General features: G+C 38.1%; 2 protein-coding genes across 4 annotated transcripts in view; both read right to left on the bottom strand.

Moving 5' to 3' along the window:
* The window catches only part of LOC134288597 (uncharacterized), a 385031-nt gene that overhangs the window by 173081 nt on the left and 196750 nt on the right, over positions 1-15200 (bottom strand). The gene's annotated exons all lie outside the window — the stretch shown is intronic.
* The window catches only part of LOC115255807 (prisilkin-39), a 216563-nt gene that overhangs the window by 57597 nt on the left and 143766 nt on the right, over positions 1-15200 (bottom strand). For 2 of the 3 annotated variants that reach the window (XM_029853983.2, XM_029853987.2), the window contains one exon: positions 6187-6861. In XM_029853983.2, the coding sequence (XP_029709843.2) occupies positions 6187-6861 (675 nt within the window). The remainder of the gene's footprint in view (positions 1-6186; positions 6862-15200) is intronic. The other variant, XM_062853893.1, reaches the window with a different exon arrangement.

Here is a 15200-nt window from a genome sequence, read left to right on the forward strand (position 1 = left end):
ATACTCACCCCTACAGGAGCGATGCATGCACAGCAAAGAACAACACAATACTGAACACTAAGCACCCGCGCATCTATTGTTTTGATTTTCACTCGAGACAATAGCGAACGCGATCGATTATGCTGCCATACTCACCCCTTACAGGAGCGATGCATGCACAGCAAAGAACAACACAATACTCTTCGAGATGATGCGATTGCAGTTGTGCATTAAAAAATCATAAACAATTTTCTCAAACAACTTATGTCGTTTTCGTTTTTGTGGCGATGCTACACCGTTTTGTGCTACACTTTTCGCTGAAAAAACGAACGTTTTTGGTGTAGTTGCATTGGTGTGCGTGTATAAAAACCAAAATATTGACAACTTTGCAAACGCTGATTGGTGGACGCGGTGTACACCTGCTACACTCCCGATTTTTTGAGTGCTGCACTATCATGAGCGGTGCAGAAAAAGTGCTACACCGATGCAGCACGAAAATCAAAAACGAACATTTTCGGTGCAAAAGTGCTGCACCGGTGTAGCTACACCGCAAAAACGAAAACGACATTAGAAACAGCACACAGAGCTGCTATGCCACGATAGTTGCTAACGTCACGTTTGTTTCCTTTTTTAAAAACTGGGAAGATGTACGATTGTTTCCAGCGATCTGGGAATGCTCTAACTTGTAGTGACAAGTTGAAAATATGAGATAGGGGCGCGGCTAACCAAGAACAGCATTTCTTCAAAACAATTGCAGGAATTCCATCCGGACCGCAACTAGTTGACCCTTTCAAAGAGGAACAAGCATTACGGAGGATGAACCAGGATGTTGTTTGCGGCTAGGAAAATTTGGTGCTCATTTAGAGTTTCCGATACGAAAACGTCAGTAAACTGACTAAGAAAGAGATCGCAGATGTCCTTAGTCGACGAGCTCTCCATGCTACCCTTAAACATGACCGTGGGGAGACCAGTTTCCTTCCGTTGCTCGTTGACGTGGTTCCAGAATGCCTTGGGATCATGACGCAATTTTTGTTGAACTTTCCGTTGGTGGGAATTAAATAGCGTGTTGTTGAGACGTTTGTAGCGAGAATTGGCAGTATAGTAGTTCCGTTTGCTACGCTGGGTTTTGAATTTCGAGTACTTGCGCAGAGCTGAACGTTTTAACCTTTTCAACTGCTTCAGACGACTATTACTCCACGGAGGATTTGGAGGAGACTTCCTGGAACGCATAGGAACGAATTGTTCAATGGCGTACGAAACGATGTTAGAAAACGTAGCAACTGAAGATTCGAGGTCCTGATTGATGTAGTTCAGCCAATTGATGTTAGAGAGAAACATATTCATGCCGCTATAATCGCCATTTTTGAAGTCATAGTACAACGTCTCAGCTGGATCAATGAAGACACAAGGTGATGTACTAGTTATTTCAACGAGTAAGGAAGGGTGGTATTTCGTTGGTTTTACAAGACTGGAAGGAGCCTCCATCAGTGAGATATCAACATTTCCATCAAAGCTACCGAAGCAAAGATCCAGCATCCGATCGTTATCGTTTTCAATGAAATTCATTTGGGTAATGCGCGCCAGGTTGTAGCTATCGATGAGTTTTGAGACTGATGGGCTGATCGAGGAACGGGAGACGTCTGGGTAGAGATAATTTGAATTGCAATGCTTCCATTTGATTTCTGGTAGGTTAAAATCGCCGAGAATCAGTAGACTATCCCTAATTTTCATTTGGCTGGAAATCCAACTGAGCGAATTTATGTGCTGATCGATAACAATTAAATCTTGCGACATCTTTGGGGGAATGTATAATACACAGATGAACAAAGTATGAGTGCGGAAACTTATTGCTGCCCAAACCTGTTCAACGGCTTCTGATCCTGGAATCGACAACTGACGAGCCTTAAGTTTAACATTTACGGCTAACAATACACCACCACCGGATTTTTTCCTGCTATTTTGTTGGTTTCGATCCATGCGGAACACGTTGTAACTAGTACCAAAAATCTGGCTTGAAATTGTCTCACTGTTTAACCACGTCTCGGTGAAGGCGTAAACGTCGTAACTGCAGTCAGAGCACGCTATGCGGTAATCCGATACGCGAGTGTTGATTCCACCGATGTTTTGGTAATACACCAGCAACTTGTGATGGGATTCGGGTCGGTTGTTGGTGGCAGAGGTACGATGAAGAGGCTGGAATGTTGAACACCCATTCAGGTTTGGTGCGGTATCCTCCCCAGCTTCGGCGGGACATATACCACTGTCACGGTGCTTCATTTACCGTTATTATCAAAAAAAATATACCATCAAAACCTGAAACGCCATTCTCTTTCTTCATCATTCCTACACCTCTGGACAAATTTTTAAAAAAATCGTTAGACGAAATTTTGAGTTACGCCCTTTTAAAGGGCCTAACCCCTAAAAAATCAGGGTTTCTATAGAAAAACATCATATTTTATAACAGAAGCATGTTTCTGCCATCAAAATTTGAAACGCCATCCTCTTTCTTTATCATTTCTACACCTCTGGACAAATTTTGAAAATAATCGTTAGACGAATTTTTGAGTTATGCCCTTTTAAAGGGCCTAACCCCTAAAAAATGAGGGTTTCTATAGAAAATCATCATATTTCATAACAGAAGCATGCTTCTTCCAACAAAATTTGAAACGCCATTCTCTTTCTTTATCATTCCTACACATCTGGATAAATTTTTAAAATAATCGTTAGACGAAATTTTGAGTTCCGCCCTTTTAAAGGGCCTTACCCCTAAAAATAGGGGTTTTATAGAATACCATCATATTTCATAACAGAAGCATGCTTCTGCCATCAAAACCTGAAACGCCATGCTCCTTCTTTATCTTTCCTACACTTCTGAAATTTTTTTTTAAAATAATCGTTAGACTACGCCCTTTTAAAGGGCCAAGCCCCTAAAAAATCAGGGTTTCTTTAGAAAATTATCATATTTCATAACAAAAGCATGCCTTGAAGTCCCAAATAATAAAACGTATTATTAATAATGCTACAATTTGATACTATGCGCTAATATTGGCTATTTGTATTGATGTTTGTATACAAATTGGCCATTACGCTAATATAAGGGAAGTATTTTCAAACATGTAGGGAGCAATCATGTTTGTATCAATTGCCATTCATAGCGTGGGATGTAAGTTTTTTGTCTTGCTTTTTTAATGACAAAACAAGCGATGGCATGTGCCTATCTCATTCGTTAGATTTTTTGGTGAATGCTGTTTTCAATTAATAAACATACAAAACTAAGGATTGAGATGATCAATTGTAATGATAGTTCTATATTTATCTGCTAAACTATGTACGTTACCGAAGAATAAACGTGATTAAATGAAACTAAGTTTTATAATAATTCTACTATAAGTACTTATGACCTTCAAATGGGCGTAACTGGAGAATTTGACCAACATTATTTTTAAATTCAGTTTATGGGTGTGCATTAACTATATAAATGAAAAAGTAAATGAACTGTCGTTTATGTTTTTCATTGTACATTGTTCTGGCTATAATAGTAAATGAAGCCAACAACGTCCGTATCCTACAGGTTAAAGAATACTTCCCTTATACTGGCGTTATGGCTAATTTTTACACACAATGCATTCAATATTAGTACATAGTATCAAATTGTAGCATTATTAATGATACTGTTCGTTATTTTGGACTTTGGAGCATACTTCTGTTATGAAATATGATGGTATTCTATAGAAACCCCTATTTTTTTTAGGGGTAAGGCCCTTTAAAAGGGCGTAACTCAAAATTTCGTCCAACGATGACTTTCAATATTTATCCAGAGGTGTAGGAATGATAAAGAAAGAGAATGGCGTTTCAAATTTTGATGGCAGAAGCATGCTTCTGTTATGAAATATGTAGTTTTTCTATATTTTTTAGGGGTTAGGCCCTTTAAAAGGGCGTAACTCAAAAATTCGTCTAACGATTATTCTCAAAATTTGTCCAGAGGTGTAGGAATGATGAAGAAAGAGATTGGCGTTTCAGGTTTTGATGGTATATTTTTTTTGATAATAACGGTAAATGAAGCGCCGTGACTGTCCAACTTACCTGACAAAACAAGAATTGAAGCGAAGTGGTATGCGCCTGGGACATCTCGTGGTGTAAGCTCGACAACAGGATGGAGCGAATGGTTATCGGTTTGGTTAACATCGTTAAAATGATACAATTGAGTTATAATATTTTTAAACACCAAAGATGCTAAACATGATTATATCACAATGAGTTATACATATCATGGTTTGTTATAATTATGTTATATTTTTGTTAGAATCTTCTAGTCGGGTAAGCACAGAGTGTTATAAGAAGTTTTGCGGAGTAACTTCAAAATCAGTCTATTGATTATAAAATTACAATCTAAAACTACTAGTTAGTACCTATCTGCATCAGTTCATTGAGTACAGATGTAATCATATAAAAGAGAAGATAATGATTCCAGAAGATGTTTCGAAAATTCGGGGCAGTTTTGGAAATCTTATTTCCAAAAACATGGCGGAGCTGCGGTTTAATATTTCTATATTTTGAGTTTCACTTATGTTTTCGAGAATGTATTGCTAAAGTTCCCCTGGTGTCCTACCTTTTTTCTATCTGAATCTTGAAATACTCATAGAATATTGCAATTCGAAATATAATTTCACAATATGCCTAAGTATTATTATCAGAGAATATTGGAATTGGACATCTAAGGACCGATGGAGTTGGTGAATTGCGAAGAAAAACGTGGGGTGTGGTGAGTGTTGGATTCAGGTTGACTTTCTATTTCAAAGAACTGTCAGCTTTTCTATGGCGGTGTTGGTTAACGCGCCCTGTCTTGCGAAGACGTGAGTTCAATCCCCATCAGAACTACGTGGATTTTTTTTCGCAATTTTTCCACTCAATTTATCCATTTTTTTTCAAAATAAATTGTGCCTATGAACTTCAGTCATTAGGTACGTCTAACATACCATTTCGGTTGATTATCAGAAAAACAACATCATTCGTGTTCGTAAAAACTAAAAAAAGTAAAAATACGAACAATGCACAACATTGAAGAAAAAAAAATATAAATCTTCAGAATGTTGCTGTTGGGAGCCCACTTTATAGGGTTTGCCCCGGGCCCCCCGAAGTCTAAATCCGGCACTGTTAATAGTAGCTCTATCTTTCCTCGTTTCAACAACAATTTGTTTTGAGGTGGTTTCTGGGGAAACTTTCGAGTTATAACGGATTAAATGAGCCACCATTTGACCAAAATCGAGGGGTCTGCAAAAATGGTTGTGGCTTTAACTAACGGGGGGTCCATCAATTTGAGTAACCAAATGCATTTTCCTTACTTTTTAGCGAGGACTTTCAGAAAATCGGCACCTTAAAAATTTTTGAAGACAAGGTATAAATAGTGGGCCGTCTCAGCGAGAATTACCCATATGTTTTATTTTCGATTTATCTAATTAGTCAAAGCACGAAATGAAAAAAAAAAATAGAGTGTTTCTTCCAAATGAGGGATAAAAAAATGTTGTTTTGTTGAGAAATCTTAGAATGCTTGAGAGCTGAAGTTGAGCAATTTGTTTGAAAATTTAACTTTTTTTGCGCTCCGTCCCGAAAGGGATATAGATTAAATAATTTTTCATTTTAGGTTGATTCAGGTAAATAGATATTCCAACATCAAAAATATATTTCTTAATGCGCCAAGGAAAGTGTTCCATAATCCAACACCAGATATTTATGAAGGTGGACCAAATTCTTGGACATCATCTTAAGAAGATATCTAATCAATATTTTATTGAATTTCTATGATATTTTGAAATATCCATTTTGCTATAAGGACAAAGTATTTGGAGTGCACAGCTCCAATTTTCTCGAGCACAAATTTATAGAACCGTCATACGTATCTGGGTGAAAATGTAACTTGATGCTTGCTTCCGCACAGTAAATATTGAGTTACATTTTCAACCAGATCCGTTTGACGGTTCTCAAGATTTGTGCTTGAGAAATTTGGAGCCTGTGTACTCCAAATACCTTGCCCTTTTTAGCTATTGGCAGCTTTGGATTAATTTATGGGATTTTTTTTGCTCACATGCGTAATTTTCGAAATAACAGCCAAAATTATGAAATCCACTGCAGCCAAAAGAGAAAACCCCCCTTTTAACATTAACCACTCGCACTCGGACAAACACAACACACAAAGCGAAATCTACTCACTTTTGCTGCCGATCCCCGCTGCCTCCGCTGCTGGCATCAGGCCTGTGTTGCTGCTGCTGCTGCTGCTGCTGTTGATAGTGTGACTGAGGCTGCTGCGGCTGTGGCTGCTGTTGCTGATAACCACCTCGATTGCCGTAATCCTGGCCGGGCTGTGAATGCGACGCACTCCCTGCTGCCGACGCACCCTGGTGGTAGTCCTGTCCTCCGGTGGCACTACCCCCACTCAGATAGTTCCAGGCCCCCGGCCGTCCGTGACTATCGGGTCGGTCGCCGCCACCATATTGGTGTTGTTGGTGCTGTTGCGGGGGATACTGCGGCGGCGACGGTGCTTGATGGTATCCGGGACCGGTTCCGGTTGGACCCGGTGGATACCGGTTGGAGTTGCTAGGGCCACAGCACTCGGAACAGCATGGTCGGCCTGCATCGGGCCGGTCCTGTCCGCCGTGGAATCCGATCGCACCGCTGGAATAGGTTCCCGCTGGACCCGTTGGCACCCCTTGAGATGATGGTTGCTGCTGCTGGTAGTGGTGCTGGGATGATGAGGGGGATGACGGTGCCGAGGGATGGTATTGATGCTGCGATGGGCCACCGGCAGATGGCGATGATGATGATGGTGGTGATGGACGGCTTGCAAAATAATAACCACGTCCAGAATTATCAAAACCGGAAGTTCCTCTTCTCGAATGGGGTGTGCGTTTTATTTTTTTTTTTTTTTTTGGTTCGAGTGGGGTTGGAGTTGAGTTGAGAGTTGGTTTAGTTACGAACGCGGAGAGAAAGTTCCATGTTAAAATGGTTTGCATATGGAAGGAATGTTCGGTTTAATTGTAGTTTGAAACCATTCTTTCGTTCGCTTGCTGGGGCATTCGGTTTGCGTGCATGGCATGCGGTTGTGCAGAAATAGGGGCAGGAACTACTCTACGACTATGGTTCTACGGTTTCTACTGTTGTCTAGTTGGGGAACAAGTTTGCATGGAGAGTGGTTTCGAATTCAATGTGCATTCCCTGGACCAGATGTTAGTTAGTGGGTGTGTGTATGTTCAAGTCTCTTCGGAGCACTACAAAGTTGGTCAATTAGTTTTAATGTGGCGCATACTGGGTCGGTCAAAATGTGAAGGGGTAATCATGATTCTGCGTAATTGTTATTTCGAACGAAAAGTTGAAAACGAGAAACTCACATTTACGATACGATGGCGACCGTCTTCGAATCAGGTTTCCTCATTTTGACTTCTTGAAATGGATGGATTTTTACGATAGAGCTATACTTGACATAAAAGTTTACCAACTTAACGGTGATCATGTAGTAATAACATTTAAACGAGCGCATTATTCTTCCCGAGATATCTAAGAATTAACAGCATTTGAATTTAAAATACACTATCATCAAAACAAATGTTTGAGTTAATTGTTGTCTTGATTATTCGACGGTTATAAAAAGGTTTTGTTTCAATTTTGTTTTCATAATTTTGTTATGAATATTAACATAGAAAAAACCATACAACAAAATGAAATCTATTTTTGTCATTTTTAACAACATTTGTAATATTTTTCTGTTTTGAGTAGGATGAAAGTGAGAGCACCAAGCTGAACAAATGGAACCACGAATTCAACCAGAATATCTAATTTATGATAAAAATTACTTCATATATATTGAGAATATACAAGGAATCCCAAAGATCACAAAAATGTGTGTATAAGCAAGTTTTTTTGTCTTTTGAGGAAATCTCATAGTCCTCTTGAAGAATGTCTGAATGACATCATGACTAAAACTAATCTACCCCTTTCAACTGACTGTGTACTATGTTCGAATATAAATAATAATTAGCTACAATACATTATTTTCACATCTACCTAAATCAAACTCCAAAGTGGCCAAATGTGTGTGAAAGAAAACTTTCTTCCGGAAATTTCGTTAGGAATCCATAAGTAGAGAGGTTAGATAAATTGCCCAAGTTGTGCTACTGCCAGCCACGCATTTCAGCACACGGCATGTGGCAGTTGAGCTGAGGTTGGTAGGTACCTCTACCTACCTAACACTTTTTTAATGATCAAAGTTTTCAGCCACTTTTCCAACACCTTCGCCCTGAATCTCTTCCACCCACATTTTTTTTCGTCGGTGCCACAGAAAAAGCGAGAATAGTAAACCGGTCTGTCTCTGCACTGGATTCGGAGACGGGTTCGGCAAATCGCATCGTTGATCTTTATTGGCACCCGATTGGTGTTATCAAAAAAGTTTCGCAGGATTTCGATTATCATCGAATCAATCCACTCGTGCTTGGCGAGATATTGCGGGAAGTTCGACTGGTTGATGCAGTTATCGGGTTATTAAATTTGATGTCTTTCAAGGGGTGTCTGCTATTGGTGAAAGCTTCATAATTTTAAAACGGATGCTGATACAAAAAGTTCAGCATTACAATTTTTGACATTCAAAACACCTGCAGCAAAGCAATACGTTCCAACACTAAAAAAATAGCCCAACACCGATTTTTAGTTTCCAAAAATAATTGCTCACGCCTTGCACTTATCAGCCTTATTAGTTTCGCCAGAGAACATTTTCGAACTTAAGCCAAATCTCTTTTTTTCACTGAATTATACACTTCTTTGAAATCAATAACGGATAGTGAGTATGCGACAGGCACTGGCGCTGCGCTGCATTGCATAGTGATACCATAACATATACATAAAACCTAAACATATCGTTTCGATCCATACCTTTTTGAAACTTTTGTAATTCCTGCAATCTAAGATTATCAGAAAATTATGTGAAATCATATCAATCCACCGGGAATTATCAAAGTATTGCAACAGTTTGCAACAGTTACAGTTTTTGGTTGAATTTAGAAATCAGTAGCTTGTTTAATTTGTGTGATGAAAATATGACATTTGGACTCTAACAAATCAACAATGATTTTTCATTAGGGCCTGACTTGATCGATTAATATTCATCGATTCTCTCTTTTGCTAATTACTCAATCAAAACAAACTAAATGAATATTCTTTTTGTTTCTATAGCAAGATGTAGTCGTCTTTTTCGTACTTTAGCCAAACAATTTTTGGAAAACTCAATACACATTTTGTGATAACACAAATTGAGGATCGAAGTAGAGAAATCGAATGTCAGTACAGTCCTAATCAAAAATCAGTGTTTGAAATATTTATGAAATCAATTTCTCTTAACAAAAACATGTAGAGAAACTACATTTTATTTGGATTTTGAGAAAAATACAAAAAAAAATCTCCAAAGAAATGGAATAGTCAAGGAATTCCTTCGGAAATTCCTCAAGAAGTTCCTTAACAAATTACTTTAGGTATTTAGAAATTTCTCACTGGGTTCCTTTGGAACATTTTACAAACAATTCTATAGAAACTCCTTTAGGGGGTTAGGTACAAAAGGCTGAAACACAAAAGGCTGAAATTACAGAAGGCTGAATGCATCAAAGGGCTGAAATAGTGATTCGACTAGTTTTCAAACGCACCAGCCTAAAGATTAACCTCAATACTAACAACTCTGACAAATAGACGTATCACTCCAGTTGGGAATAATTACACGCTTTCACTGATTTTACGATAAACATTTTACTTGAAAATCTGCTAGTTGGTCGTTTACTCAGCCGTGGCACTTGCATTCGTTTTGCTTGAGCTTGACCATCCTACCGTCCCCTAGTTCATAGCTGGCCAAACTAAGCCATTTTGGAGGAACATGCTCCAGTTACTATGTTCTGAATCGGAAAGTTTTACTATATGAATTATTGAACGCCTACATTACTAAGATAGTATTTTCCAAAGAATAGCATTTGAAATAGAAGAAGGGAAAATCTCTGATGATATTGTTAGTAGCCGTTATGTCAACAATCTCCAAAACAACATGACTCGAAAGAATGGCTTATGTTTAAAGAAGGAAAAATTAACAACATTAATATTATCAGTCCCTTTTTATGTTGGTTGGTATGCACCATTAGTGTCTTCAAGCTCAGTTCCGAAACTAAGGTCCTTGCTGACAGTTACGCGTTCGATTCGCATTCGGACCAAGAGCTTTTCATTATGAAAATTTTCTTGACTTTATTTGGCATTGAGTATCTCCGTGACTGTTACACGATATGCTTAAGCTGAGAAACAGGCTTAATCTCAGTTCGGGCGTTAGTCCAAGAAAAGTAAAAAGTGCTATAACTTATACATGCATTTTCGTATTTTCAGCCTTTTCCATTTTCAGCCTTTTGTAATTTCAGCCCTATGTTCGTATTCAGCCCTTTGTGCATTCAGCCTTGTAAAGTTCAGCCTTATGTTACCATCCCCCTTCAGGGATTCTTTTAGGAATTACACTAGAAATTCATTCAGAAATTCTTACAAGTTTCTTCAAGGGAATCTTTCGTGGATAGCTTCAAAATTGTCGCCAATTATTTCCCCAAAAATCCTCCAAGGATTTCTTCAGATTGTTTTCTATAGATTCCTCCACATATTTTTTTTAACCTTTCATAAATTTTGTGAAACCCTCAAGATTTTTTTCTTTCCCTGGAATACTTAAAGAAAATCTTCCAGTGCTTCCACCAGAAATTCCTCTAGGGGTTTGGTTTCTGTAGGTATTCTTTTAGAATGATACCGATAGATTGCTTCAGAAATTTCAGAAATTTCATTCTGAATACCTTTAGAGATTTCTGCAGAAATATCTCCAAGAATTTCTTTTGTGGCTGTACATAAATGTTGGGAGAAGGGGGTTTGTGGTCTGGCCAAAGTCTACGCTCCATATAAATTTCAAAAATTTTGTACGGAAAAAAGTATACGAGCGGTTTCTCGAGGTGGTTTCTTAGACAACTTTCAGTAAGTTGCTTCAAAAATTCCTCCAAGACAAACTCCAGGTATTCTTTCGAAATTTTCTCAGAAGTTCCTTATTCTAGATATTTTCAAAATAAAGCTCTCCAGCGAGTTCTTTAGATATACTTTTTAGATTTCCACTGTTAAAACTTCCTCGATTTATATAAAAAGTCCACGAAAGATTCCTTCAAATATCTCTCTAATAATTTTTTTGAAAAATTTTCCACGAATTCCTATATTTCTATCAGAAAAGATTTTTCAAAGAAATTCTCCCAACAATTCCTTTATACTCTGAGAACTGCTTCACGAGTTCTTCAAGGTATTCCTCCATTGATTCTTTTAAACGTTATTCTAAAGCTTCCTGTACAATTCTGCCAGGGATTCCTTAGGAAAATGATCAAAATTTCTTTTGGAATTCCTCCATGCTTTGTTAATAGAAAATTTTCCCTATATTCCTTTATAAATTTCTTTACAAAACCTTGTGGATATTCCAATGGGTTTCTTAAAAAAATTCCAATAGAATTCCTTTAAAGAATCTTCCAGGAAATTATTTTTAATTCTTTTTAACACATTTCCAAAATTTCTCGTAGACTGTTTTTAGAAAACCTTCCGTGCGTTTCTTCAGAAGTTTCCCCATGATTTTTAAAGACAATTCTTCTAGAGTTGTTCTTTTAAAATTTCTCCAAAGATTCCTCCGGAGGTTCTTTTAAAATTCACAAATTCAGAATTGTCTCAGAAATTTCTTTCTTCAGGATTTCAGGATTCCTTCGGAAATCACTGCAGAGATTTTTTCAAATATTCCTCTAAGAGTTTCTTTTGAAATTTCTTGAAATGTGCTCTCACACATTTGTATAAAGAATCTCTTGATATTGAATTGTTTTCAAAATATAGAAAAAATGCCTATTTTATTTTAGAGGTTCTACGCCCTTACAAGAATTTCAGAAATTGCTCTTATGGTTCCATCACAAATATCTTCTGGGATGTCTTAAAGTATCCCTGCGGAAATTGTTCAGATATTCATGCAGGATTTTTTCAGAAGTTCTTCAAAAAATTATCGGAAAATTGCTGAAGAAATCTTTAAGGAATTCCTGAAGACATTTCTGAGAAATCTCTGGACGATTGTCTCAAGAAATTCCTTGAAAACTCCTTTTGGAAAACCTTTTGGTAACTCATAGAAGAAATTCTGAGGCAATTTCTGAAGATATCATTTGAGCAATTCCTTAATGAATGTCTAGGATGATACTTAGGAGAATATCTGAAAAAAAAACCCAGGTTAATCCACCTAGTGGTGATAGTGCCTTTCTCGTCGAATATGTACTCAACATTTTTTCCGGCCATAAGCCGAAGTGTTCCTGAATCCTGAGAATACTCTAGAACGGAATAAATCTCATTTTCTTCTTTTGTCACAGTGCTCGTTGACTCTTCAATGAGGGGTGGAGTTGATAAATAATAAATGTATTCCCGGGCAGAGTTCAAGTACTGACGATCATAATGTGATATTGGTTTGTTTGAGATAAGAGGTAAAAGTACTGAAAATAATAGCAAAAATTTATTCTTGGACCATCTAACCAATAGCAAAATATGATATTTGCAGATCAATCAAATAGCTCACTGCTATTGGTTAGATCTTACCAAGAGCTAAATGTGCTATGATGATGATCTTCCAGGAGTAAAATTGAGATATTTTTTTCAGTACTTTTACCTCTTATCTCAAACAAACAAATATCACTTTTTGTTCTCCATATCAAAATATGCCATTATTGAGCTTTTTCCCTCTGCTCGGGTTTGATGAAAAAATTCATTAAAAAATTAAGCAAAACCGCTTAAGGCGAAACTGGAAGCATTTCCTATTTTTTTTTGGTTTTTGATTTTTTTATAAAATAACGAAGCAATATTTTCAAAATCGGTTTTCGTGCACATGTTGAGTATGGATCAGGGTATATTTTGATTTTGTTACGCGGCACAAAATGTTTTTCGTTTTTGCAGAAACCATTTTTTGTGAAGTTTTGTTCAAACATGGTTTCTGCAAAAATGAAAAACATTTTATACTGCGTAAAAAAATCAGAAGATACCCTGATCCCTGATTTTGCAAATATTGCTTCGTTATTTAATAGTACATCAAAAACCAAAAAATGAGGAAAGGCTTCCAGTTTCGCTTTACTCATCGGTTTTGATAAAAAAAAACTTCTGGAAGACTCTAATTTCACTTTAAAATTGATAAATCTATTGGTTTATTTATTTGTGCACTTCTTCAAGATGTTGAATTCCGACCAAAATTTCCAAGGGGGACCCCTCTGGACTTAAGAGAAAATCAAAATTTGTGTCAGCCTTATTCAGAAAAACAAGAATTTTATCAAAGCCATAATTGAATTTGGAAACTTATTGATGGCTCATATTCCGACGCTATGTTAAACGTATAGGCCGAGCTGAAAAATATCAAATCTCTCAGTTGACTGCTTGACCACCTTCACTAGCACTGACTGGATGCCGATCATTATCAAGACATTTCGGCATTTTTTTTTCTGCGCACTTTAGCCTATATTTTATTATCATTAGTTATAAGATTCATGTAAAATTTGACAAAAAAAAGTGCAAGCAAGCGAAATTTCCCCTATTAAAGCCCATTCAAATTTCTACCGTGTTACAGAGCGCGAGGACTCAACCAGTTGCATCAAAATTGTTCGCAGTAATTTTAGACGCAGAAGGGGATTGGTGCTATAAAATTTAAATTTTTCCATACAACGTTGATCCATCCTACTGTAAAATGACGCCTCAGGAATCTAAAATGATGTAATTTGACAAGATCGCTTAAAGTTTTATCAAGATTTTGTTCTTTTACACATATTAATCGCTTGCATCGATTTTGTTCACCTGCGTAATTTCAGCAATGGATCCAACCCTGATTCTGCAACACTGCCGGTAAACTTAAGTGTGGTCAGAGACTATTTTCTTGCTGCCCGTGTAACTGGTTAACGAACATTTTTGATGATTTGTTTGTTTTTTTATTGGTCACTTCCGACGGGACACCTGGAACCGGTTCCGGAACACAACCGGTTTAGATACGGTATGAAACTGTTTTCTTGCTTACCGTTCATCTGGTTATCGAAAAACCCCGCTCTTCCATGTATCACATGCATGGGCTTGGTTCACTTTTTTAATTGACCACTTCCAGCGGGACAGATGGAACCGGTTCCGGAACACAACCGGTTCAGATATAGTCTGAAACTATTTTCCTGCTTACCGTTCATCTGGTTATCGAAAAAGCCGCTGTTTGATGCGTCGCTTGCCTGGGTTTGGTTCACTTTTTTAATTGGCCAACTCCGGCAGGACATCCGGAACCGGTTCCGGAACACTACCGGTTCAAACTAGGTTTGAAAGTATGTTTCTGCTTACCGTTCATCTGGTTATCGAAAAAGCCGCTGTTTGATGTGCCACATGCCTGGGTTTGGTTCACTTTTTTAATTGCCCAATTCCGGCAGGACATCCGGAACCGGTTCCGGAACACTACCGGTTCAAACGAGGTTTGAAACTGTTTTCCTGCTTACCGTTCATCTGGTTATCGAAAAAAGCCGCTCTTTGATGTGTCGCATGCCTGGGTTTGGTTCACTTTTTAAATTGGCCACTTCCGGCAGGACACCCGGAACCGGTTCCGGAATACTACTGGTTCAAACATGGTCTGAATCTATTTTCCTGCTTATCGTTCATCTGGTTATCGAAAAAGCCGCTCTTTGATGTGTCGCATGCCTGGGTTTGGTACACATTTTTAATTGGCCACTTCCGGCAGGACATCCGGAACCAGTTCCGGAATACTACCGGCTCAAACATGGTCAGAAACTATTTTCCTGCTTACCATTCAACTGGTTATCGAAAAATCCGCTATTTGACGTGTCGCATGCATGGGTTATGTTCACTTTCTTATTTGGCCACTTCCGGCGGGACACCCGGAACCGGTTCCGGAACACTACCGGTTCAGATATGGTCTGAGACTATTTTCCTTCATCTCCTCAGATAATCGAAAATGCCGTGATTTGATGGGTCGCATGCATGGGTTTGTTGCATTTTCATATCTGGCCCATTCCTGGGGTACCGGTCCGGAACACCTAAATGGCCATAACTCCGGAACGGCTGGACCGATTCAAACCATTTTCAATAGGAAACAATGGGACAATATTCCGCGTCGATTGAAAGTGAAAGCGTTGAAATCGGAT

The sequence above is a fragment of the Aedes albopictus genome, chromosome 2 (genome assembly GCF_035046485.1).
Source record: "Aedes albopictus strain Foshan chromosome 2, AalbF5, whole genome shotgun sequence".
Taxonomy (NCBI): Eukaryota; Metazoa; Arthropoda; class Insecta; order Diptera; family Culicidae; genus Aedes; species Aedes albopictus.